The following is a 25953-nucleotide window of genomic DNA, read 5'->3' on the forward strand; positions in this document are numbered from 1 at the left end:
TGTGGTGGGGTAGGGGTGGGGTTGGTGGCAGTGATGGTGGGGGTGGTAGGGGCATTATATTAATAAATGGAAACCCTGAGAAAATGGTGGCATTTCACATCTACGCAGGGTGGCTTTAAGTCATAATATTTAGTTAAGTTATCCTTTTTTTCCTCCCAGAGCTAAGTAAGTGTCCATGGAAACAAACATCTTGGAGTCGTTTTTAATTTAATTAATCTCTCTCCAAGTTTGGTCTTATCACAGCAAGGTCTTAACTTCTTGGGCTTCAAGTGTTTAATTATCAAAGGAAAGTGGTAACAGCATTGATTCTTAAAGCCTATGGACTCTTGCTCTTTTAATTTTTTTTTGTTTGTTTTTTTGTTTTTTGAGACAGGGTTTCTCTGTAGCTTTGGAGCCTGTCCTGGAACTCCCTTTGTAGACCAGGCTGGCCTCAAACTTACAGAGATCCGCCTGGCCCTGCCTCCCGAGTGCTGGGATTACAGGCGTGCGACACCACCGCCCAGCCTGCTCTTTTAATTTTTAAAATAAGATTTATTTATTACATATTTTTAGTTTATGTGGTTGGGTGTTTTGTCTGCTTGTGTCTGTGCAACGTGTGTGTGCATACACACCACACACACACACACACAATCTGTGGAGGCCAGCAGAGGGCATCAGATCCCCCCCCACACACACAATCTGTGGAGGCCAGCAGAGGGCATCAGATCCCCCCAACTGGAGTTGGAGATGGTTATGGGTGCTGGGACTTGAACCCAGGTCCTCTTCAAGATCAGCCAGTGCTCTTAACTGCTAAGTCATTTCTCCAGTCCCCACTCTGTCCCTTTTCAAGCATTTCATTGTCTTGTACTCTAGAACTTTTGGTGAGCAGAAAGCTTGCTGGACACAATTTGAACATGACTCAGACAGAGGAACCTGGAGATTCTCAAATGAGGAGGAATTTTAAAACCGTTTCCTGAAGGAGGGAGGGGCAGGTCCTAAGTACCCCAGAGCAGTGATGCTCGCATGAACTAAACACGGGAGAGTAGAGTAAGGGAGAAGGAGAGAGGGCTGGAGAGGGCAGGAGATCCTCCAGGGGCCTTGAGTTGGGACCTGCCTCCAGGATGATGTCTGCTGGCTTAGTTCTCCCCATGACCCAGAGTAGTCTCCTGCTCTGTACTCCCCTGCTCCTGACCTGCAGACGTGGTTATGCTGATTATTCACCCAGGTGGTGTGTGTGTGTGTGTGTGTGTGTGTGTGTGTGTGTGTGTGTGGTGTGTATGTGTGTTCCTAAGACTGGAACCCCAGCCTCAGGCTACATGACTGTTCTCCCACTGAGCTATGCCCCTGCCTCCTACAGCCCAGTTTTCAGTTAGACATCATGCTTCCGTGGGGATCGCTAAAGGGTATACACATCTTCTATTACAACCACAATGCCACCTTTATAACTAGATTCAAGAATTGAATGACTGTACCTGGTCCAAACGTCGGACCTCTCCCAATGTCTAAGTTCAATTCCCACCTCCACCAAAACCACCTTATGGGTAAATGAAAAGGTTTAAAATAAAAAGAACAAGGACTGATCCTTCCTTGGGGTGCTTAGGAGTTTTCTGCTATTTTTCGTAACTGTCAGGTAACAGAAGTGAATATTTTTGCTCTTATTGATTAGTACAACGGAATAGAACCAACTTCTATTAGAAGCCTTGTAACAATAGAGTCCCGAGACGATGATATAAATGGCACTTTGCCCTTGTTTTCATGATCAACATTCTCAATTTTAGGCTGAGGCACTGGTATCATGAACTGCGACTGTCAGCCGACCCTTGTCACAGACGCAGTTTGTTCAGGAGCATGCGCAATCTGTGTACCCATGCCTATGCGCTGGGTGAGTCCTGTACATGCGCACTCGCTCAAGTTCGCCCCTGACCAGAAGAGAAGGCTTCGGGTACTTTCTTTTGCCCCTCAAAGCATTGGAAAGGATGAGGGAGGCTTCCTCAAAGATCTTAAAACATGTTACACTTCATCGTCAGGAAATGCAAAGAAGTATGTTTGAGTAAAGCAAACCTAGTCATTTCCCAAGGGAAATACAGTCGGCTCGGCTCACTTGGGGCCACTGGCCTCCGAGCCCCTTCCCCCACTGCCATCCTCACCTCGAAGGGCATTTACCAAGGCTCAATCAAACCTTACTGTGGAAACTGTAGGCTCCATTAGCTTGCCAGGTCCTCCGAATGAAAAGGACAGGTTTTGTGGCTCTCTTCTAATTTAGGGGCTATTATTTTCCCCCTCTTTGTCATTCAACCATAAAAATAGAATGTCATTGAGGACCTGCCTCTCTAACACCACTTGAAAAGAGACTGGGGGTGGGGGAGGGGCCCTTGCCTAAGTCTTAAGAATACATCAAGCTCCTGAGGAAGTAGAGTGTGCCACGTTTGAAGACACAAAGATAACCACGGTGCTGGGAACAGTCTTGAGGGAGGCGGAAGCCGAACAACAAGAGGAAGGCAGAGCTTGCCCCTGGTTTCCCACAGGAAGCCCACAGCAGCTCCTGCCAGAGAGAGATAAGAAAGCTCCCATGCGCTATTCTGGACAAGGCCACTGTCACCAGCTTCGCTCTGTCCTCTGCAGCACTCCAACCCTGCTCCTTCCCTAAGGAGCACCAGTGCTCTTGCCTGTATTTGCATACAGAGCGTCAACCACCATGAGGTGGAGGTATTTATAACCAACGAAAGGAAAATAATTCTGGGGGCAAGCGTGGGTTCGTGTCATCTCTGTCCACTGTTCTGGGGCTGAACAACTTTGTTAGAACCAAAGACCTGTATAAATCAATGAAAACAAGTCAACCAATTAGGTACCAACGATGCACGGAGCCGGGCCCTACAGGCCAGTCTGTCTAACTCAAAGGGGGACTGCTCAAAGTTCCTAGATCCAAAGTTCTTCTCTTGACACACAGTGGGGACCGCTGCCCTCTCTGCAGCCACCAGAGACCTTGTGTTTCAGACTGATTTCTTTGTGGGAATGGGTTTGCCCTGTTGTCTCCTGGCTCTTTTATACCTCCCAACAAGAGGCAGGTTGGGCTCACAGGGAACAGCAGTGCCAGGCCAAGCTCCTATCCCCAACCACACTGCAGCCAGCAGAACCTGTTTTCCTTTCTGGCACATTTCCTAGGATCACACTTAACCCTTCCACCCAGGGCACTATGACACCCACAGACTCTCAGGTACCAAGAAGTCACTGGACTCTAGGACTCTTTCGAAGAATTACGTTTATTTATCCACTCCTTTACTTACTTATTATTGCATATTTGACTTTGCACAACTGCACAGGCCACGGAGCACATCTGGAGGCCAGAAGACAACCCCAGAGTCTATCCTTTCTTTCCACTTTTATAGGTGGTTCCGGGGATTGAACTCGGTGGTTAGGTCTGGGCCACCTTCGCAGGCCCCCAAGGCCTCTTTGTGTATATCAAGAATACTTCCGCTCTTTATTAATACTATTATGACATTGGGGGAATTTTGCCCTTTTTAAGGTCGGCCCCCCCCCCCATAACCTAGGCAGTTCTTTTCAGGTTCTAATAAACATTTCTCATCTCAGCGTGTGCAATTTCACCTTCTATACTACTCTGAGCTGACAAACAACACAGCTCCTGCAGTCAAGTCCATTCCCGTGACTCTAATTGTCACAAGTATGCAGTGGTTGGTGTCCCCCAGAGCCCAGGTGGCGTTTGCTTTCATGCTGGTGTTAAACAGTTTTGAGTTTCAGGTTTCCTCAGGCCTCCTCTCTTCCCCTCCCATCTAAAACCTGGGTCTGTTCTTCCCTTTCTTGGGAGCATAGATTTGGTGCACCTGGTGGAATCAGAAGGGAGGGGCTGTGCAGGCTTTAGCCCTGATGAAGCGATCCTCTGATTGGAGAAGATGGATGTCAGTCTCAGGGCTGAGTGAGGCTGACAGGAGTTCACCTGTTTTAATATGACTCCCAGTACTTTAAAGAGAGCATCCCCACGGCAGGAATAGAGGAGGTAGTGCTGAGCTAACTGCCCCAACACCTACTGAATGCCTACAGTAAGCCTGAATCATTGCCCAAGCATATTAAATATATATTTAAAACTTCATTAAGGAAGAAAACCAAGACTCTAGGAAGTTCTACAAAGCCCCCAAATCAAATAATCTTCCTCTTTCTTCGATTCTGTTCCAGATAGCGAACCATGGGGATGAACTCTCAGTGCTCATCTGTTTAATTCTGATGAGATTTCACTGCTCATGCTGACCATAGCTAGACTCTGCAAAAACCAGAAGCATTTCAAGTTAGGGAGCAAAAGGGTAGTGAAGCAACCAAAAGAAAACTGAAGCTGCAAAATGTCTTTAGAGCAAAACAAAACAAAACAAAAACCAGAAAGGAAAAGAAAAACTGCTTGGAGACGGGCCAGAAGGCACACCCAGCCCCAGGCTGGTAGAGGTCGCCATTATGGAGGACGTCCTGCAGGAGGGCCTGATATAAACATCTCACTGCTACTGTGGGTGTTGTGTCAAAATACTGGAGATAGCGCAGCTGAGGCAACAGATTGACAGGCTCTGCCAACACTCCCTCCCCCCCCCCCCAGTCTCTCAAAACAAATGCAACAATCTGTGGAGAGGATGCTGGCAGAAGAGGCCTAGGGTTGGAAGGTGTGTTTAGACAAAATGGTTCCTGCTCCCTTTGCTCAGGAAGAGAGCCTGGGCCTTCAGGGTGGTCATGGGGTCAGGCCAAGGGGACTCTGGAGGACTGACTTTATTGAGAGACCTTGTGACGCCTTGGAGGCCATACTGAAAATTATTTCTTGTCTCAATGAGGGGGTAGGGCACTGAGGAGAGTTTTGGGGACTGTAGGTAAGCTTTGGGTCAGCTCCTCAGACAATGGTGGGGGAGATCCAGAGTCCTGGGCCACCCCTGTTGAGATAAGAGCTTTTCCCTGAGTGCCTTGGCTTGCCAGGCTTCCTGCTCTAGAGGCCCCATGGCCCATTCATACTCGGGTCTGTCTTAGACTCTGCCCAGCTTCCTCGTGCTAGCCTCTGCACCCAGCTTGTAGTATGAACTTCGACAGCTTCCATCCCCCATTTCCAGGATCATCCAGAGTCTATACCAGGATCAGGGCTCCTCAGCCCAACAACCTGGGTGGACCCGGAGGCCAAAAGTATTACGCCCAGATAGAAACCTCAACGAAAACATCTATTTTGTCCATTCATTTTTTTCCCTCTCAGTGAAGGACTGTTAGGCCAGCTGAGGAAGGGCGATTTTAATAAAGAAATCTTTAAGGAAATGTTAGGAGTGGCTACCAATAATATCCTTTAACGCACTCAGGAAGGACACGTAAGTGGGTAATGAGGAGAGCACGTCAGACAAACATTGCGGTTTCTCCCCCCCCCCTCCTTTTTTTCCCCCAAGACAGGGTTTCTCTGTGTAACTTTAGAGCCTGTCCTGGAACTTGCTCTGGCCTCAGACTCACAGAGATCCACCTGCCTCTGCCTCTTGAGTGCTGGGATTAAAGGTGTGGGCCACCACCAACCCAGCTGTGGTTTGTTCATACAGAAGGAGACAGCTTACTTTCTACACGGTAGGGCACAGATTCATGGTTTAGCCCAGGGATGGAGGGTGGGATGGCCTTTTCGCTCATTCCCTCAGGCAGCAGATGTCTGTCTATGGGAATGATGGTCACAGAAAAATCATAATTCATCTGAATCCCCCTGTGGCAATGAATAAGTGCTTTGCCTTGCAAACTGCAATGAACCAATCCCATGCCACCAACGGCTCAATAGGTTTATTACAGGTATTGAAAAGCAAACAGAAAGAATTTAAAGACGATCCCTTTGACATCAGCAGGTATCGCAGTACTACTGAATGAGTTAACTTAGACAATGGGCTAGAATCATGCCTGGCACACCGGAAGCAGGCTGGGAATGTTGCTTGTCATCTGGTTACACTGAGAGCTACGTAGGGACAGAAACATTGTCTTACTCATCATTCTGAGCCTCAGCTAGCTGCCCAGCGAGGAGACTGAGTCCTGACAGGATGGCCTATCTGGATGTGGGTCTACACTCATCAGGCGCCAAATTGCCATAGGTCACTGACCTCAAATGGGCTGAAAAGAGGGGCACTAGTGACCATCCAATGACCTCAAACCACCTCTTAAAGTCGTTGCTATGTCACACCATCAATGTCTGTCCACTCACAGTGACAAACATTAGTGACGACAGGATCTGATGGGGACCTGGATAAAGTCAGCTTGGCAGAGCCAGTGCCTGACAAAGTGATATTCCTGGTTAGCCTCAATGCAGACAGGGATGCCAACGTGTGAAAGAGGCATCCTCTGGTCTAGTGAGAAACAGGAAGTGGACCACTGGTGCTCTTTTCCAGTCTCCTAGGGTGGGCAGAGGTACTGGCCGAAGTCAGTAGTTACTGGCACCGTTTTAATTAAAATTCCTTTTTTTTTCTCATGCGCATTCCTCCCCATGTCTCCTGAAAGAAGCACATGGCTTTTGCTTCCTGCTGTTAGGGAAGGGTGGCTGTGTCTATCAAAGAGTCAAATCGCATTTATGGGAAAATGGCAGAATACATTGGAGAACACACAGACAAAATGCCAAGAGCCGGGAACTACAGAGGGCTACCCAGGACCAGAGTTGGTGGGCATTTCATAGCTGAAGAAGAACGGGCTACAGTAGATACAACGGCTGTAATTCCTCTAACCTCCTAAATAACCGAGGCTTCATGTTGTTTCTGTCGGTTTCTTTGGGATAAATTGTCCGAGACCTGCCCCAAGACAAAAACATGCTTCTTGGGATGACATCTGGCAAACAGCAGGGGTCATCTTGCGAGATGGTTGATGGCCAGTCTGTACAGGGTCTCAGTGTGTTTGACATCTCCCGGGGGTGGGGTAAGTGGGTTTGCAGTGAGCTGGGGGGGCTTGGGTTTGCAGTGAGCTGGAGGGGTACGTGGGTTTGCAGTGAGCTGGGGATGGCACGTGGGTTTGCAGTGAGCTGGGGGGCGTGGGTTTGCAGTGAGCTGGGAGGGCGTGGGTTTGCAGTGAGCTGGGGGGTGTGGGCTTGCAGTGAGCTGCTAGAGGGTACCCTAAACAATCCAGTCAATGTCCACCAAAGAAGCTCAGCACATGCACCATGGCAGCCACAGGGTCGAGGGCAGCAGGTCCATCATCCCTTGTAACCTCCCTCAGCCTTCCTGCGTCAGTGCTAACTTCATGGAAACCCAGACTCAGAGGGATGAGGATCGCACAGCTGGGAGATGGCAGTGGGCAGCAGAGCTTATTTCTTAATGGCTGTAGGCCGTATTGCCTTCCTGCATCCTAACACCTTGGACAACGGGCTCTTGATATCACAACCCGGGCTTCTTAAAGTATACCGGTGTTTGACCAGAATTACTCATTTGGTGGTTGTCATTTTAATTTCAGAGAAACCCGTGCTGGAAGAGGCATGCTTTCGATGGCCCAAGCCTGGCGTACTAGATGCCACTCGCTGGCATCTTTTTCTGGCATGTCCACTAGGACCGTTTCCTCACCAGGTCCTTGAACTCTGGGCCTGAGTTGAAAACTGGTGATGACAAAATCTCTGCCCCACGGCAGTGCTGGGATAATCAGATGAGATAATACGAGGATATGACACATGAGGTTTGCCACGCCCTCTTGGGAAGGTCTTAATTATTGCTATCTATAGAGACAGCTAAAATGGAATTCCTAGCCTCCTGTTCTCTAGCAGCTGTTGTCGACGATGTAGCTGGAAATCAGCTCTATCTACTTTTTGTTCTTCTCTTTGGCCGAGGGCTTGTCCACACTCGGAAAGGCAGAGCATCAAGAAGGTGGCAACAGGTGACCATCTGGCATCACTCCCAGCGATGGAGCCAGGAAAAGAGCCTCAGACAGAGGGATATCAGAGAATGTTCACCTCTGCAATCTCACAGTCTTGGTTCTCAGACATGGAAGGCCTTCTCAGGGACTCAGGGCCTATGTCACACGCTACAAGTGAGCACTAGTAATTCGTCCTTAAAGGGCCATCTATAGGAAGTGACAAGGGGGACTTCTGGTCAGCAGACAGCAGAACTTCCTAGGCATTGGCCAGGGGAGTAACGTAGAGTGATTGACAGCTCTACTCCCAAACTTTCAGATTGCATTTAAAGCTTGCCTTTCCTATGGTGCCTTTTATTTTCTTCCTGGAGCCAGACCAATTAACTTTCAGGTGTGCCTGAAACTAGACCTCTAACTCTCTAACTAGACCTCAGTCATACCTGCCCATCGCCGTCCCTTCCCATCTGATATTCCACGACCTACTCGTCATGCCTAGGGCCTAGCTCTAAACTGCTATACTAGCCATTAGTTACCCACCACTGACCCATTTTGTTCAGCCTGATAATAAACGCGGGCCATGGAGACGATGCAGTCCTAGGGTGAACGTGGGGGGCGGTGCTGAGCACTGACTGAATCTTAGCCCAGAACATTCATCCTAGACAGTAAATGAGCGAATGGAACCTTTCCGCCAGAGATCAATTGCCACTGCACAGTGAGAGCGCCACTGGTGGTCATGGTCGTGAGGGGAAAGGAGACAACAGGTGGATCCGTTAACTCTTTGCCTCACTATTCCGCCGAGCTTCATTTCCCTCAGACCTACTGTTCACACTGGCTCACAGGCCTTTCCTTTTAGTCTATGATCGGAAAAGACCTGAGAAGCAAACGCTGAGCTTCGGGCTCCTCATGGCAAACTAAGAGAAACCCAGTCTCTCCGAGGGAATGTCCATGTGGGCGAGAGAGAATGTACGTGAAAGAGATGGACAGAGTTTTTGACGCCAGAGGGACACAGCCATCAAACTTACGGGATCTACTACAACTCAGTAGCCGGCTGCCTTGGGGGCCATCCCTAGGGAGTATGAAGAAGCAAGGACTCGGGGTAGGTGTGCACTGTCGGGTAGCACCGGGGCTACACAGCTCCCATCTCCGCTCACCAGGCTCTGGTTTTGTGCTAAAGGGGCACTGAGTTATATTAAAACTCCCTCCCAAAGTCCGTATGTCAACAAACAAATCCAGCAGGTCAACAGTTACAGAACTAAAGGGTTCTCACCCAAGCACGGGTCTACGGTGCAGCCTCTGTCCACCAGCTAAGGGCCTTGAGTTGGACCAGACTCACAATAAAGATGCTCACCCCATATTTAAAAGTCTCTCTATGGCCAATGATAACCCAAAAGGCTCTGCCCATCTTTGTGAGACATTTTCTTAAATTGCGGGTCACTGTCTTTTGCTACCAGGAATCCTGGGAAACTATATCGACCCCCACTTGAGAGACCACAATAAAACCCATCCGGCAAAGACTTCCAAGGACACAGCCTTCTGGCTTAATTTAAAAGACATAATGAAATGTTTGATAGCAATTATAGGAGACAGTTAATTCATTAGAAACAATCACTCGTTGGGTTCACTGCCGCAGTATGAAGAGTGGGAAAAGAGGGAAATTTTTATAAAGCACGGGCAAGTGGAAAGGGGCATTTGTCTGGAAGAGAAAGTAGTGCTTCTGTTCTCAGGACTCTCTATGAAATATTAATAAGGGCTGTTGTCTGGACATTGGGCAGTATGTGCTTCCTCATTCCACAATTATCCCAGAGGATGCAAGAAGCATCTCATTAGTAAGCGAACAATCAATCCTGGCTAGTGACAAAAGTTTCCAGTATAAGATAGCCAGTCTTACTCAGCTTGGTCTGCTCTCAAATGTCCTGCTAAAGTGCTCTGGGCAGGCGGTCTTCTTAAGTCCTCTTTTGGGCTCTGAGTTTTGTTTGTGGCCAGTTAAAATTCCCCACAATATGTCAGATCCGAGCCTGAGTACCTAGATACACTCGGCAAAGAGAGGACGTCAGACACTTGAGCGTAAAAGCTCAGCTCTTTTAAGAAAAATGTGGTAGATATGAAAACAGGAGGGAAGCGATCATATTTATAAAGATACAGCCTTCTTAAATGACCACTCCCCTCAGACATCTGATCTACATCTTGCCCCTTGGGGCATGCGCACTCTCCCAACTTAGTTACGAAAACTCTCCCGAAGAAAGAGCAGAAGAGAGGACCTAAAGTGGTGACAGAGTAAAAATAATAGACGTTCTTGCCAGCCGTCGATTTATCGGGGTCCGCGAGGACATTTCTAATTAACTACCAGGAACAATTGTTTTGTTTGTGTCTTGCTTGTTCCGCATACCCCACTGATGCCCAAACTAGGGTTCTCCAGCACGAGCTCTCCCTGGCACATCGCTAATGATCCAGGCTTGCTCTGCTTGCTGATGTGCAAATGGAAAACAATAGAGAAACGCAATTAGGACGGCCCTTCTCAGAGACTCGTCTTCCCCTGATTTTGTAGGGCACCCCTCCTCCCATGGGAGCAAAGGGCAAACCACACTTAGTCCTGAACCAGGGGGCTGGTCCCAGGTGTGCACCCCCAAATCAGAAACGAGATTTCAAAGTGTTGTTGAGAGGAAGGGAATATCATTTTCTACTTGCCTTCTAAAATATGTGATTAGGTTAGCCTCCATATGTAACCTACTTAAGGGTTTTAGACACAGTGACTTCAGAATCCATCACAGATCAATAGAATTTTCTTAGGAAACCCACCAGTATAGCTAAGAAAGTTATAAAGATGACTCTACCTCCGCAGCCTTCCACAAGTTGAGACTTTAGAGCTGTCTTTGCCATCCTGAGGGGGCTCATGGGAAAAAGAGCAAATAAAGCAGGGAAACTTTTAGAGCCAGGTGGACAGAGGCAATGGCTCTGCTGGACCATCACTGGCAGAGATGGTCCAGGCTAACACCAGTGAAGATGTGGGTTGACATCAACGGTGGAGGAGGGCTGAAATACACTCTCTTTCTGTTGCTAGAGGTAGAATTAGGGTTCCAGATACCCTAGGCAATGCTCTACCATTGCACGTTACCAGCCCAGCCCTCTTTCTTTTCCTCTCTCTCTTTCTTTCAGTTTTTGAGACTCGGTTTCTTTGCATAGCTTTTGAGCCTGTCCTGGAGCTTGCTCTACAGACTAGGCTGGCCTCGAACTCACAGATATCCACCTGCCTCTGCCTCCTGAGTGCTGGGATTAAAGGTGTGCGCCACCTTCACCCCGCTCCCTGTCTTTTTTTTTTTTTACTACTTGGTAATTTTTTGTGTTAAAAAATCCCTTTGTATTTGGCAGAATATTGCCTACATAAGCACCCTGCTTTCGTCAGTTAAGATGTTGTTTATGTGTCATTGATCTTCAGTTACCGGGTCAAGTTAATTCATAATTCATAAGCAACAGAAGGGCACTATCCATGCACCTCAGCTGGGATGCTATTTCATGACTTTCTGGAAGGAGAACATGTAAGTTAGAGTGATTTTTTTTCATTGAGTTCCTCCATTCCTGGGAATGAGAGGAAAGGGGAGGCTAGGAACCGTCACTGAAAGACGGAAGCTGCTCAGATTAACTCACTGGCCAGGGTCCCACAGAGGTCAGGGGCGGGGCCAAGAATAGAACCCATTTCCTTGATTGCCAGCTCTCTAGTTCCACAATAGTACACGAGAGATATTTTGCAGGTACACACATATATCCTGTAAGCAACCACCAAATAAGCTGGATCCTGCTCGATCCCATGACGAATGCCGTTTAACATGACCAGTAGCTACTACATGTTTATGTATGAGATGGTTGACATTACACATTTGGTAATGTATAAAATCAATCTGTGGGATACAGATAATACTAATGCAATTCCTAAAACATTCCATTGGCCGTCACTGCCTTTTTTTTTTAAAAGACAAGATTTTATCATATAGGCCTGGCTGGGCTGGAATTGACTATACAGGCTAGCTTCAAACTCACAGAGATGCACCTGCCTCAGCCTCCCAACTGCTGAGATTAGAGGTGTGCACCTACATGGCCAGCACAGTTGAGACTTGAAAATGATGTTTCCACGAGGAAGTCAGTGCTAACGCTTCCTCTATTCCAGAGGCCAACTCAGCATGCTGTGTGACTGTATCTGTTAGAAGTGATCAGCGCTACTCCTTACCCTGCATTTAAAGCTGTGACCATCAGATGGTGTCCTAGTTTGCTTCCTTATTGCTATGATAAAAAACTGACCAGAAGCAGCTTGTGGGCAGGAGAAAGGGTTTATCTGGCATACAAGTCATAGTCCAACATTCAGGGAAGCCAAGGTAGGAACTCTAGGCAGGAACCGAAGCAGAGACGACAGAGGACTGTTGCCTCTGGCTTGCTCAACTACCTTTCTTATAGAACCCAGGCCCACCTGCCTAGGGTTGGCACCGCCCACAGTATCAATCAGTAATGAAGAAAATATCTCCCAGTCATGCCCACAGACCAACCTGATAGAGGCAACCCCTCAGCTGAGATTCCCCCTTTCCGGGTGTGACATAAACTATGGCAGATGGGGAGAGAGAATTAAAGTGGCTTGTGCCCGATAGTCAAGACCTAGATACACTTTAAAATCAAACTTGAGTTTTGTTTTTTTTTTTAAAAAGGAGAAAACACACTTCAATCGACCATGTTGTTCTGGCTACTAGTGGGAGAGATGACCTAGGCTGGCAGGAAGTGTCAGCAAGAGTGACCCAACTAAAGCCCACTCCCTAACGCATGCCAGGTGAAACAAGCTCAAACTTCCATTAGCCAGTCACCCGAAAGTCTCCTTGGCATGGAAACACACGCAAACAAAAGCAGTCTTTGAGCATCTAGATCCTTCCTGAGAAAACAGAGCAAACGGCCAAATAGACAACGCCTGAAAGCCTCTCATCCTCTCTTGGAAACCCCAGGTCCCCAGGGAGGGATAGCTTGCTGTCAGTCTGTCACTTGTCAAGGTAGAGACCAGCTTCTTTGCCCTGCACAGTCTTCTCTACATCTCCCTTCCTACATGAGTGCACTAGCGCTGAGGCAAAGCCCATGGGGAACTTGCCATCAAGAACAACGATTAAGAGCACTTGCTGTTCTTACAGAAGACCTGGGTTCAGTTCCCAGCACACACATAATGGCTCACAATCATCTGTAATTCCAGTCCCAGAGGATCTGATGCCCTCTTTGGGCCTCCACAGGTACTGCATGCACATGGTGCATATACATACAAGTAGATAAGTGCTCATACACGTACATTTAAAAAAATTAAAAAATAAATAAAAGAGTATCACCTGGCCCAGGAGGCTTAATCCTATTTTATTCTTTAAAATCAAGGGCCAAGTGTATTCCAGGAATTGAGTATAGGTTACAGGGACAGCCTGTTCTGTCCCACCCTAGCCTTATCCTCCTTGCCGGCCAGGGCAGAACCACTTCCTGCCAGGGTAGGAAAGAATGAAGAGGGTGACCACTCGGTGGGGAGTTGCATCCCCTTTCCAGCCCGTCTGTCTGGTCCTCCTTTTACTTTTATTTAACTCTTCCTTGTTCCTTAATTTTTCTTCCCCTGCTCTGCTTGCTTCCCCCAGACTTACTAGATTTCTATTTTTAAAGCACAACGGAACTGCTCTTGACCTCCTGTCATCTCTATTCACTTTTCTGAAGTAGTCATTAGCATTTCTCATGTTGTGAAATCCGCCCTGATGCAGGCAAGCCTTTTCCCTCGTGGTTCCTTACAAGTGTGTGGGTCTCCGAGAAATGCGCTCCTCAACATGCTTATAAGACTGCCACTGTGGACTTTCCCACTGTGGAGTTTCCTCTGCCTGTGAAGCACGTTCAGTCATGCTAACAGAGGACGTGTGAAGGGTACCCAGCATTTACTGCTCCCATGGAAGCTTCCTAGGCTGATGCTAGGCTAACAGGGAAGAGGGATAGCAAGTATCTAGAAGCCTCTATTGGTTGTGGAAGATAAAGAAAACGAGTCCCCAAACCCCTCTTCACTCAGCACTGACAATTTATTTCATTTCTACTAAACAGCCACAAGAAAGTGTCTGCTTCTCTGACACCTTCCTGTACAAACACATAAGAGAAAGGCATGGGGGTCATACAATTACTGCTTCTTGCTCACTAGTTATACCAATGTAAATAATGCCCTCACTTTATTCTTAATGATGTTTCTAAGCTGATACATAAAATCCTATAAACTAGACATAAAATGGGGTGCTGTGTGAAACCTCCATACACATAAATCGCAGCGTGCTTAAATCAGGTTAAACATAGCTCGAACACTTTCTTTTGTGTGTGTAATTGTGACAAGAACATTGAGTTTCGTTTCGCAAATCTTTCTGAGTGATAGAACATATAGTTGTTATTTATAGCTATCCTACTGTGTAATAGCGCATCAGGGCGTCTTACTGATACTTTACAAGAATGAATGAAGGGGGAAACACAAACCACAGCATTACTCAGCTGAAACAAAGCTCATTTGCATAAAGCGTTTTGCCACATACTTTGAAATAAGAAATTTCTAGCTCATCGTACTTCCGAACTTTTAAAGTATTTGTCAGACTTTACAAAACACTGAAATTTGAGTGTTCTGAATCGTTCTTTGGTATTAACTTGGGTATATTAAGTAACTGGTCCTAGAAAACCAAGTAATAATGTTGGGACACCAAAATAAGTGAGAGCTCGAGCTGCGGCCATATGTAGATATGCCCTTGAATAAGAATTACAAATTTAAGTAATTAGTAAATAATTACTAATAATTATTCTGCACGTATGTAATTATTATATATAAAATAATTCTACAATGTTAGGCATATTTATAGTTGAAGAGCATGGGTAAATACTACCATGCAAGGATGTAACTCAAAATAAGTGTAACAGAACATCCTGAGTCACGTCACCAATGAAAGTTCCTATCTACAAATGAATCAAAGCTTATGAAATATGTTTACACGAAAACACTGTAAGTTTTTAGTAATGACAGCAGGCTTCATTTGGGTATCCGTCTAGCTTTTTTCCCTCCAACTCAGTGTAACTCAGTGTTCTGTTATTTTCAGTGTGTCAAAGTCTCATTGGTGACTCCGAATATGTCTCACTTAGCCACTAAAGCACCAAGCCTCACCGAGGTGCTCGGTCAGTACCTTCCGACCAAAGAACAAAAGCTGCTTACGTGTGTGCGTATTTCAGCAGGTAATTTCAAGCAACACCATATCTAAAATAAAAAAGGACTACATGGAAAAGAGTTAGATCTTCCACGTTTGATCTAGTTTGTGTATTATTAAATTAAACTTAAAAAATAATAAGGTGGCTTTAACAGAATAATTCAAAGAGTCAACAAATTTTTAAGGCAGTGTTTCTGAGTCTTGAAGTGATTTTTCTCAAAGAGGCATAAGGCATCTTTCCTGGGCTCACTGGGCATCTTTCCTGGACTCGCTGTGCATCCTCCACAAAAGGGAGAAAGACCCCACGCAGAGGGACTGAAAAGGGAGGTGACGCTTACTGCGTTCACCTGGCCCCTCCCTCCACAGTCATATCTCATTAGCGCCATTCAACCCTAGACTCATAGTATGGTGTCCTATCCCTAATCACTGAATTTTCTAACATAGTTACTGTTACAATTTAGTAAGACTAATGTTGAAATTTTGGATTTGCTGTTATCGAAACAAAAATTTAAATATACATAAAAGGCAATGCTATTTCATGAAAATGTATTTCTAAACTTTTATCCTGACTGACTAGTTTTTACTATTTCATTTGTTTGCATGCTAGTACAAGCATCAATTCTTGAAACAGATGGACCCACTAAGTGGGGATTGATGCCTAACTCAAACCAGCAAAATAACAGAAGAATTATTATTATAGGTCTCCTATGGTCTCAATGAAATGTCCGTAAATCTGAAATATTTTGCAACTTCTATTTCTATTCTTAGGAAATGACTCTCAAATGAAAACTCAGACTTCTGTGGAAATAGCTGCTTTGCTTGAATTCCAGGATTCACCAGTATCTTTCCACTGTCATCATACTGTGTCCTAAACCAGGGATCAAGACCCAGATGAAGTCACGACTGCAGGAACCTCCTAGAGAACCCGAGAGTCCTCACAGAATTGTCTCTGGCTTGCATTCTGTCAAGCTTGCTCAGAAGCTTGCTGGCTTTGGTTTAGCCGCTACCGTCCCTGACACTCTCCAGGTAGGGTTAAAAGCAACAAGGCGAATAGATGGGCATAATGCTAACTCCTGGGTAGCTGCTCCCTGCTGCACTTGTCCATTCTGTTCCTGTATTTCCGGTTAGCACAGGTATCATCTCTCTATAGACTAAACAAACAGGGAACAAAAACAAACAGGTCTCAGTCACAGACAGGATGCAAGGAAGTTCTGTGTAGCTGCCGAAGGGCCGGGACACATTCATTGTGTGGCAGCTACTGGCTATCTGCTGGGTGGTTGCAGAAGACAGACAAACCTGGGCTGTGGACTGACACACGGACGACAAGCATGTGAGTAAGGGTGCACATACCGCAAAGGGAGAAACAAACTGGAAAGAGGCGGTCCAGAGGGTTCACAAGAGGAGGTCACATAAGAGCTGAGCCTTGGGGCTTGATAAAAACCGACTTCTTAGGAGACAGACAATGGGTGGAAGCAAAATTCAGACAGATGGAAAAGCATGAGCCATGCCCAAAATAGCAAACAGTAGCCATGTATGTGTTGGGAAGACCTTGGACTCCAGCCAATGAAGAGAAAATGAATAATGGGAAGACAGGGGTAATTGACACGGTGGGAGAGCCCCAGGCAGTGCTACTCAACTGGGAAAAGGCACATGCAAGCTCTAGCCAAGGCACGTAACAGTTCCCAGTAGGTTGGCTCTGTCCCACGTTCCCGTACACTTGAGCAAAGAGCAATCTCATGAGCCAAGGCTAGGGTGTCTTCAACCAGAAGCTGTTGTCTACCCGCTCGAATTTAGGGCATGTTTGGGGACTTCCAGTTGTGGCCATTAAAGAATCTAGTTAATCTTTGAAAACCACATAAGAAGTTAACTGTCCCTACCTTTCTTTGGAGCGATTGTGGTGACAGGGGTGCCAGAGCCACTCGACTGTAGGCTGAGGGATTCCATACACGGTGCAAGTGAGAACCTGTCTGCTGCCCAGCGCGTAGAGAGCTGGGCTTGGGTAGGATGACACGGACTTCTCATAGATCTGAGGTTTCACTGGAGAGGGGGAGGAGAAAGAAGCAGAGAGACGTCAAGGGCAGAGCCAAAGATTTCCTCCTGGGTCCCACATGAGAGACCAGTCCTGTTGGTTTTGATGTCAGGGAAACACCACCATATAAATGCTCAGAGTGTGCAGAAAAATGCCTTTTGATCACACAGTATGAGCACCGTGATGGTGATAAGGAAAAGCCACCTTGCAGGGCTGGAGAGATGGCTCAGTGGTTAAGAGCTTGCCCGCTCTTCCAAAGGTCCTGAGTTCAATTCCCAGCAACCACATGGTGGCTCACAACCATCTGTAATGAGGTCTGGTGCCCTCTTCTGGCCTGTAGACATACACACAGACAGAATATTGTATGCATAATAAATAAATAAATATTAAAAAAAAAAAGAAAAGCCACCTTGCCTGCAGGAAGAAAGAAAACAAGAAGTAATAGCTGAGTTGTGGCATATAGCTTTAATCCCAGCACTCAGGAGGCAGAGGCAGGCAGATCTCCGTAAGAGGCCAGCCTGGTCTACAGAGCGAGTTCCAGCACAGCCAGGGTTACACGGAGAAACCCTGTCTCAAAAAACCAACCAACCAGCCGGGCGGTGGTGGCACACGCCTTTAATCCCAGCACTCGGGAGGCAGAGGCAGGTGAATCTCTGTGAGTTCGAGGCCAGCCTGGTCTACAAGCGCTAGTTCCAGGACAACCTCTAGCTACAGAGAAACCCTGTCTCGAAAAACCAAACCCCCCCCCCCAAAAAAAAACCCAACCAACCAACCAACCAGAAGACATGAAGCAGTTATGATGGAGGCAAAAGTCTGTTTTTTCTTTGTTTTTCTGTGGTGCTGGGGCTGGAACCCAGGGCTTTGTACTTACTAGGCAAGTACTCTACGATTGAGCTTCATCTCAACCATTAGAAATTGTTTAAGAACAAAAAAATTTGCCAGGCGGTGGTGGCGCACACCTTTAATCCCAGCACTCGGGAGGCAAAGGCAGGCAGATCTCTGTGAGTTTGAGGCCAGCCTGGTCTACAAGAGCTAGTTCCAGAAAAGGTACCAAAGTTGCAGAAAAACCTTGTCTTGAAAAAAACCAAAAATAGAAAGGATAAAAAGAAAACTTATGTGGGGCTAGATAGTACAGAGCACTGGCTACTCTTGCAGAGGCCCCGGTTTGGTTCCAAGGAAGGTGGCTCACAGCCATCTGCAACTCCAGTCCCAGGGGATTTGACATCCTTTTCTGACCTTTTTGGATACCAGGTATGCATGTGGTACACATACGTGTATCCACCAATGCAGACGAAACACTTATTTAATAAAATAAAATAAACTCAAAACCAAATATTTTTAAAGTTTGTTTCCTTGGACCATTTACACTGACTTTTGAGCTCACAAATTGTCAGTAATTGTCATAGAACCCAAGTCGCGCAAAATGAAACTTACCATTTACAATCAGGGTGGCAGTGAGGTTTTTAAAGAGGTTTGACTGCTTTATGCCCAGCAGGATCGTATAGTCCCCTGCATCCTCAGTAGTCACATCTTTGATAACCAGCGAGTAACCGTGCACCGAATAGCGAGCCGACTTCTCTGTGGCGGGCGAGCCATCTTTCAACCTGCGGTTAACAGCATGGTGGGTGAGTCACTTCGTTGACTTTATGGTGTCACTTTGATGGCATCTGCCATTTCGTTTTGTAACCTTATGTGGAATAAGTTTGAGTCTTTGGATACCAGCTTGTTTCTTTTTTTTTTTTTATTTGTGTGTGTGTGTGTGTTTTGTTGCTGTTGTTTGTTTTAACTTTAGACACTTAACTGTTCAGTAAAGTCAGGTGAGAGATTTAGACTGGGTAGCACTTCATCTTTATCCACAAAGAGGAAGGAATGAACTAAATGAAGAAAAGAAAGTAGAGGCTTTACGTACCCACAAGGGTGCTGGTAGCCACTGAGACATACGGACCAACTCAGAGGCTCAGGTCTGAGTCTGTCAAGTGTTTTCTTTAAGGCTCCATGAGAAGTACAAGCACTCTTATACGTCAGATGAACTAGATCTGATAAAAATTAAAAATAGCTGCACCTATTGTGGGCTCATGTGGAGTTCTTATTAATTACATAAATGGTCACACCAATTGTCCCTTTCACAGAGAAACTGAAGTGAAATCAAGATAATCCCCCTCGAGGAAGAACAATCAAAGGCACCAGGCAACAGGAACTTTAAAATGTTTTTAACGCAGAATCAATGCCTTGGTGTCACCTGCTTGTACTGCAAGTCAGGTGGCCTGGCTCTACCCTATCTGTGTCACATGTGTGACAGATAGACCAGTCTGGCCTACAGTGTCTCTCAAGACTTCTAGAAGTTCTCAAGACCCTTTTGAACTCAGAGAATCGATGACTTAATTTTATATTTTGTTATTTTTTTAAGATCTACTTTTACTTGATGTTTGAGCATTTGCTCGCATGCATGCAAGTACACAATATATGTACAGTACCCACAGAAGTCAGAAAAGGCCACTGGGCCCCTTGAAACTGAGTAACAGGTTGTTGGGAGCTTCCATGGGGCTCCTGGGAAATGAACCCAGGTCCTCTACAAGAGCAGCCAGTGCTCTTAACCACGGAGCCATCTCTCCAGCCCATGACTTTAAATGTATAGTTCTTTCAAAGGCCCTTTCATTTGTAGGGTGTGTACTGTGTTGTATGAGGAGGTAGAAATGGGTCTTAGTTAGGCCTGCAGACCCGGGAACAAACTCTCTGGGTCTCAGTTCCAAATTGAGTTTAAATTGGCTATGCTGTATTTTGTAATTACAAATAGCTTTTTAGTATTGTTTCAGCTGCATCCTAGTAATACGACAGCATTTTAAAAGGAGATATTAGTTTCATTTGTTCCTTGCTACTTAGTTACTGAATAGATCAGCATGGATAGACAAAGGGTGTGTTTAGCCATGAGAGAAAAAGTTTGCTTCCCGACCACTAGGTTACTATGAACTGATCTGTTTAATTCAATAATTTTTTTTCCTCTTCTTAACCCATACTTTGTATGACTAGCAAGAAAATTATAGTGTTCTACTAACTTTTTAGATATTTTAAAGTAAAAATATCCATTTATTTCCCACTACAATGTTGCGAAGATTTAGCACACAGTTTTGATTTGTTACTTAACTTCCTATTAAATATTTGAGATAGCTGCAAACAAACACTGAGGGGCTAAGAGCCAGACAACTCTGGTAAGGACTTTCCAAAACGGCAGGGTTTCTGTATGGTATGTATTGTTCTTCTAATCAACTGTGAGCGGACCTTTTGTTTAAAATATAGGGATTTAAGCCAAAGATAATGACATTATAAAGTAATTTAGCAAAAGGACTGCAGATTCAAAACAGATCGCATTGTTTTCCATAGATACTGTACTGGTCTGACTCTTTGAAGGAAAAAGTTGTGTAAGGTATTTCTGAATACTTCAAACCAAAGAAAAACCTTCATTAATTCAAGTAGGTTCGCTTGTCCACACCTACCGATGAGTGAGTCCTACTGCTAATAATGTCTGTTGAAATTTTAGAACACGGCTAAGACCTTCAACCCAGCTGCACATAGAGGGATTAGTTTTGGCACCCTCATTACAAGGGCCCACTCTTCAGGGTTAATAGAGCATGCTACATACTCAAGATGCCTCTGCGCTATTGCCCAACACATCTCATTCAAAGACTGTTGACATCATAGGAAGGTTTGGCATGTGGGAATTTAGCATGTGTGAGGGACTGACAAACTGAATGGAGCACTCAAATCCCTCAACTCTTGCTTCACCCCTGGGCCCTTCTTCCAGGCCCATCCAGCCCTCCCCAGAGCGACCACCCAGAAATCAACGCAGTGTCCAGCTCGCCAGAGTTGCTCCAAGCTATGCCTCTTCGGGTCTCTTTCAGGACTGTGAGCCTAAGTTCCTACTTATAAAAAGTATCTTGACTGATAGGGAAATAAATGACTGCCATCCGACTCCTACCATACAACTTCTGGCGAGGGGAAGGCCTTCACTTTCATGGACAGCCGATAGGACCGCTTTCCCGCTATGGTTTCCTGCACCTGCTGCTTCCGATGCTTCACGCTGATGAATCCCTTTCCTTTGAAAGAAGAAAAGACGATGTTTATGTAAACACAAGCTCACTCCTTCCCTAAGTGGAGAGGCGGTGAATCGTGATGGAGCCTGTCCAAGAGCCCAAGTGTCAATCAATGGGTGATGCCTTCAGGTCAGCTGCCAGCAAGTCCTAGAGACGTAAAGCGGTGCCTAGGCAACCAAAGTATCACTATAGCTCTGTCCCAATAACAAGGGACAGTATTTCTAAAATCTACCTAGCTGATATAACGAAGATGGAGAAAGTAGCTCTGGGCTGAAACGCCGAGCTGAGACAGTAAAGGAGGAGAGAAAATGTCTCCGATAGCACGGGCGCTCTTCTCAGAGGACCACTCACTAGTCTCCTTTGCAACGACGGACACAAGGCTTTCGCTTGTCCTTACAGAATTTACATCTTATAATTAAACAACCATTTGGGCATTCCATGATCATTAAATGAGGAGCAGAAGATCATGAATTCCAAGTGACTTATCGTAGCTTTTATCAGGAAGATTGGCCACCACATAGAGTAAAATTGATCATTGGGTTCTGTTTTGTTTAGACTTGACAGTAAACGAGAAACTCAAGACTGCCTTACAACCTATGCCCCTAACCAAAGCAAGCATCTAAAATCAAAACTGTCCAAACCAAAAGTAGTATTAGTAAAAGCTTTCACTAATCTTTGAGAATTTCATACAATGCGTATTGATTCTCTTCACCCCCTCTTCCCCTCGTGTTAATTCCTTGAAGAGCTAACCCATCTCCTTCCCGTTCCCAACTTCATTTCCTCTCTTTCATTTAATAACCCGTCCATTCCAGCTTGTGCTGGCTGTAGATTTCTGGGTGTGGGGCCATCCACTGGGGAGCAATTGACCAATGAGGGGCCACACCTTTAAAGAACACTGACTCTCTCTCCCCCAGAAGTCATCAGCTGTCCATAGCTCCTTAGTTAGGGTTGTGAGTCCCTTCCCTGTCTGCGTAGGATTGTGGACTGGCTTGGCCTTGTGTAGACCCTCTGCAGGCGACCACAGAGTGCTGTGGTCTTGTCACATCCAGAAGACATTGATTTGCTCTGGTCCTCCTCTACCTCAGACTCTTACAACTTTTCAGCCCGTCTCCCCAAAAGTATCCAATTTAAAGAGTATGCAATGTGCTTGATTTGAGGGAGCAAGAGAACGCAGGCTTCGTTCATGGTTGCGTAACTCTTAGCCAAAAATAACAGTGGCTTCCCCCCCCTCCCCCAGTGCTTAGAGTACTCAGAAAGGGTCGTGGAAGTCAGCACGTCTGACCTCTGTGCTTACCGTACACATGCACGGAGCTGTTGAAAGATCTAAACGATGATCCACTCTTCACGCGGCAAGTGTAGAGTCCCTTGTCTTGGCTCTGCACGTTGGTGATCTTAAGAACACTGTGGAACACATTGTTGTGGGGATTGCTTTGGTCAATCCGTTGCCTTATGGAAGCTCTCTTAGTTGCCTAGAAGGAGAACGCATAGCGGGTGGAGAAGTCACCACTGTGTGTCTTAGCATTCCTCGGATCAGTATGTAGGTTGGGGGCACATCAGATCCGCCACAAGCAAAACATTAGGAGTCTACGCCTCTGTCTAGATGTGCGTCAGACACGAAGCCTGCCGGCTTTTACTGAGCCCTTCTTCTCTGTAAATGGGCTTCGCAGTAGATATTGTGTTGGTTGTTTTGTGTAACCACCTGCTGAGGTTGGAGGGGTTTTGCTTTGTTACCACAGAATACCAGGAACTCAGGGCTTTTGGGTATGCATTTAGTGATTTCTCCTCATCACAGGCTCTCCTCTGAACAGCAGCCTGTCCCCTCAGATTCCTGTAAATAAACAAAGTTCCCTTTCCCACTGATGGGAACGAAACTTCAAGTCCTGGCTTCAACTGCTCCCGGTTCATTATTTCACATCTTGAGCTGTATTCATCAGCTTCTGCTAAATGATGGCAAAAGGGACGTGGGATGTGCACACCCAGAGGTGACTTCAGCCATCATCTGCAGGGTCTGTCCCTTATCTCAGGGAAAGACCACGTTCAGCTATCTGGCTGGCTACAGTGGCAGGCTCACTGGTCGGAGAAGATGCAATGCCATCTCCTTCAATTGTTCCTCTTATAACACATAGCACGTCATTTCCCCCTCTCAAGTCCTTCCCTGGGGAGGGTCGTGGGAAAAAGACTTGGAAGTTGTCCAGACAGAGCTGAGGGTCTTGAACCTAGTTCCCTCGACCATGCTTAGTCAACTTTCACCCACCTGCCTTTTCATTCCCCGTTGGCACCGACATGTGTTTAGGCCATTTGCATGGTTCTCAGCAATAACAAAAGACACAGCTGTCAATCACTGCTGTGAAAAGTCAGAAGCAGTCCCCAGTGTAACAGACCCAGGAGCCTTTCGGCCACTGTGTCTAGAGGCGTGACTTCCCCCTCTGAAGAGTTTTCTTCCCAAGTGTATTATTGGCATGGCTGATCCCTTGGGAAATACCTAATCCAGGCCTCTGAAAGTGCCTTGTCCAGCTCTGTAGCCACTAGCTGCATGGGACTATTTAATACAGTTAATCCAGATGAAGAATTCCTCACTGCGGCTAGTCACACTTGACGTGTTCTTCTGCCACAGTGGCTAACGGATACTTGATTATACAGGGGCGACAGAGAATATTTCTATCAGGGAACATCCTATTGGACAAGCTCTGTTTTAGGAGGTCATTGGTACCCAGTAGACACAGAACTAATACCCTCTTTGAACTTTTGTTATTTGTTTTCGCTGTGTGGTAGGGGTGTTTGGTCTGCATATATGGCTATACACCATGTGTATGCCTGAGAGTCTGAGGAAGCCAGAAGAGGACTTTGGATCCTCTGGGTCTGGAGTTAGTGGTGGTTGTGAGCTGCCGTGTGGGTGCTGGGAATTAAACCTGGGTCTCTGTAAGAGCAGTCAGTGTTCATAACCTCTGAGCCATCTCTCCAGCCTCCAGGATCGACATCTTAACAGCAATTGGACCTGGATAAAAGTCTCTTCCCTCTTGACATTTACTGAGAATTTTTTTCTATTAGAAGATGGTGCTTCATGTTCTAGCAGTTTTATTTAAAAGGAACAACAGTATTGTCTAGAAAATTGTCAATATTTGATCGGCTCCTATAGGGAACATAATCTATCTTTGGTTGCAAAGTTTTTCTACTTCCATGGGGGCGGGGGAAGCTGGTGAAACCAAGCTGGAGCTGAAGCATTAATCTTTCGTCCATTATTTAATCCTAAGTTAATTTTGATTGGCAGTCTGCATGGCATAGCAAACGCCCGCCCTTGGGCACTGGCACATGAGAAAGGAGAGCAGGCCAGCTGCCAGCGTTCTCTACCCAGCTTATCGTCACCTTCCCATCTGCGCACTTCAGTAAATACCTGGGGCTGGTAAGGATGCTGCACCTGAATGAGGAAACTGACTCTGTCTTCACTCCTCCCAATTGTGTTTCTGAAGGACAGAACTGCCCCTTTGATGGCTAATGTGCAGTATCGGGTGGCTGGCTTGAAGTATCTTTACCAAACACACCACAATCAGGTGCCTGACTGTCTGCCAGAACCTTCCATGAATGCGCTGACAAAGACAATCTCCTGAAATGTTGTTAAGACAAAAGATAGGCCCTGCCTGGCATTCAGTGATAAATTCCCCTCTCATCCAGAAATCCTAACGCGCCCTTTCCGAGGACGAACTGAACTGGTCCCTCTTGCTTTCCAGATTTGCCAGTGGAAAGAGCAGCCCTTACCCTTCAAAACAAGCCCCAGACATCAAAGCCAGGATCTGCACTATCACACCCAGGGACCGCCAGGCAAGGGAGGCACCCGGTCGAACCTGCCGCTTTCCTGTCCGTATACACCGCCCTGGGAGCAGCATTTTCTCATTTTTCCCACTTCAAAAACCCAGTGGGGTTTCGCTTGCTCAAAGCAGACTCAAACAGCGCCCTGAAGAAGAACTAGAAAAGCGGCCACTCACTCTGCCAGGGTAATTCCAGCTCATCTGCACCCTTGTGTTCAGGTCGGTGGTTGTGGTACAGTTGAGGACAAGAGTCTGGCCACGGAGCAGTCTCACCGGGCTTGGAGGGCTTATGTGGACATCTAGGATTGTATTGGCTGCAAGCAGAAGAGAAAAAAAAAGTTAAAAATCAAGATTTCAGAGGCCAGGTGGAGCTCAAAGGACTGTTCCCGGTGTCCACACCCTTGGGACGGCACTTACTTTGCCGATGGGTCAAATAGTTTGTCTGGTAGAGGCGCCCGTTGACTGTGGCTTCGCAGTTCAAAAGTCCTATTTCTCTGTATGTCGCATTTGCTATTATAAAGCCTTTCGTACTGTCCCACGTGATCCTTTCTCCATCAGGGATCAGAGTATCAGCTGGAAACTGCAGAGAAAGAAGCATGCTTGACCAGCGTCCTGGTAGCAATGCGCCAAAACACTATGAGAAACCATGGCTTTCAGATTCAGCAAGAACTACTGTACTGCACTGAGCCATTCAAGGAGGGTGCAGGGACTCAAGCTAGGAAGGCTAACACCAGGGTCCAGCTCAGAAGTCCCCTGTACTCTAACCTAGGTATTTTCTTGAGCCATTGCGTAGGTCTCCCGTACTGTTTTCAGCCCGAATACCTACTGGCAACAGGACACAGGTGAGATGGGGATTCAAACCTGTTCCTAAAGGACACCAGAAATCTGTCAATCACAGTCAAAATTTTTCTGACTTCCCAACTACAGCCACTGCCCAAAGTCTGTCTAGACTGGCTAGGTGCTGCCTTGGGTAGGGTTGGGGGCTGGTTGGTCCTGACCCTCTAAACTTCTCTTTGGGA

General features: G+C 46.3%; 1 protein-coding gene across 1 annotated transcript in view; it reads right to left on the reverse strand.

Moving 5' to 3' along the window:
* Flt1 (fms related tyrosine kinase 1) overlaps positions 1-25953 on the reverse strand; it is a 167625-nt gene that overhangs the window by 96215 nt on the left and 45457 nt on the right. Inside the window, exons 5-10 of the mRNA XM_005344712.3 lie at positions 25352-25514; positions 25112-25248; positions 22426-22600; positions 21017-21134; positions 18478-18647; positions 16892-17051 (exon numbers count right to left, since the gene is read on the reverse strand). Coding sequence (XP_005344769.1) covers positions 16892-17051; positions 18478-18647; positions 21017-21134; positions 22426-22600; positions 25112-25248; positions 25352-25514 — 923 coding nt within the window. The remainder of the gene's footprint in view (positions 1-16891; positions 17052-18477; positions 18648-21016; positions 21135-22425; positions 22601-25111; positions 25249-25351; positions 25515-25953) is intronic.

This window comes from Microtus ochrogaster, chromosome 2 (assembly GCF_000317375.1).
Source record: "Microtus ochrogaster isolate Prairie Vole_2 chromosome 2, MicOch1.0, whole genome shotgun sequence".
Classification (NCBI taxonomy): Eukaryota; Metazoa; Chordata; class Mammalia; order Rodentia; family Cricetidae; genus Microtus; species Microtus ochrogaster.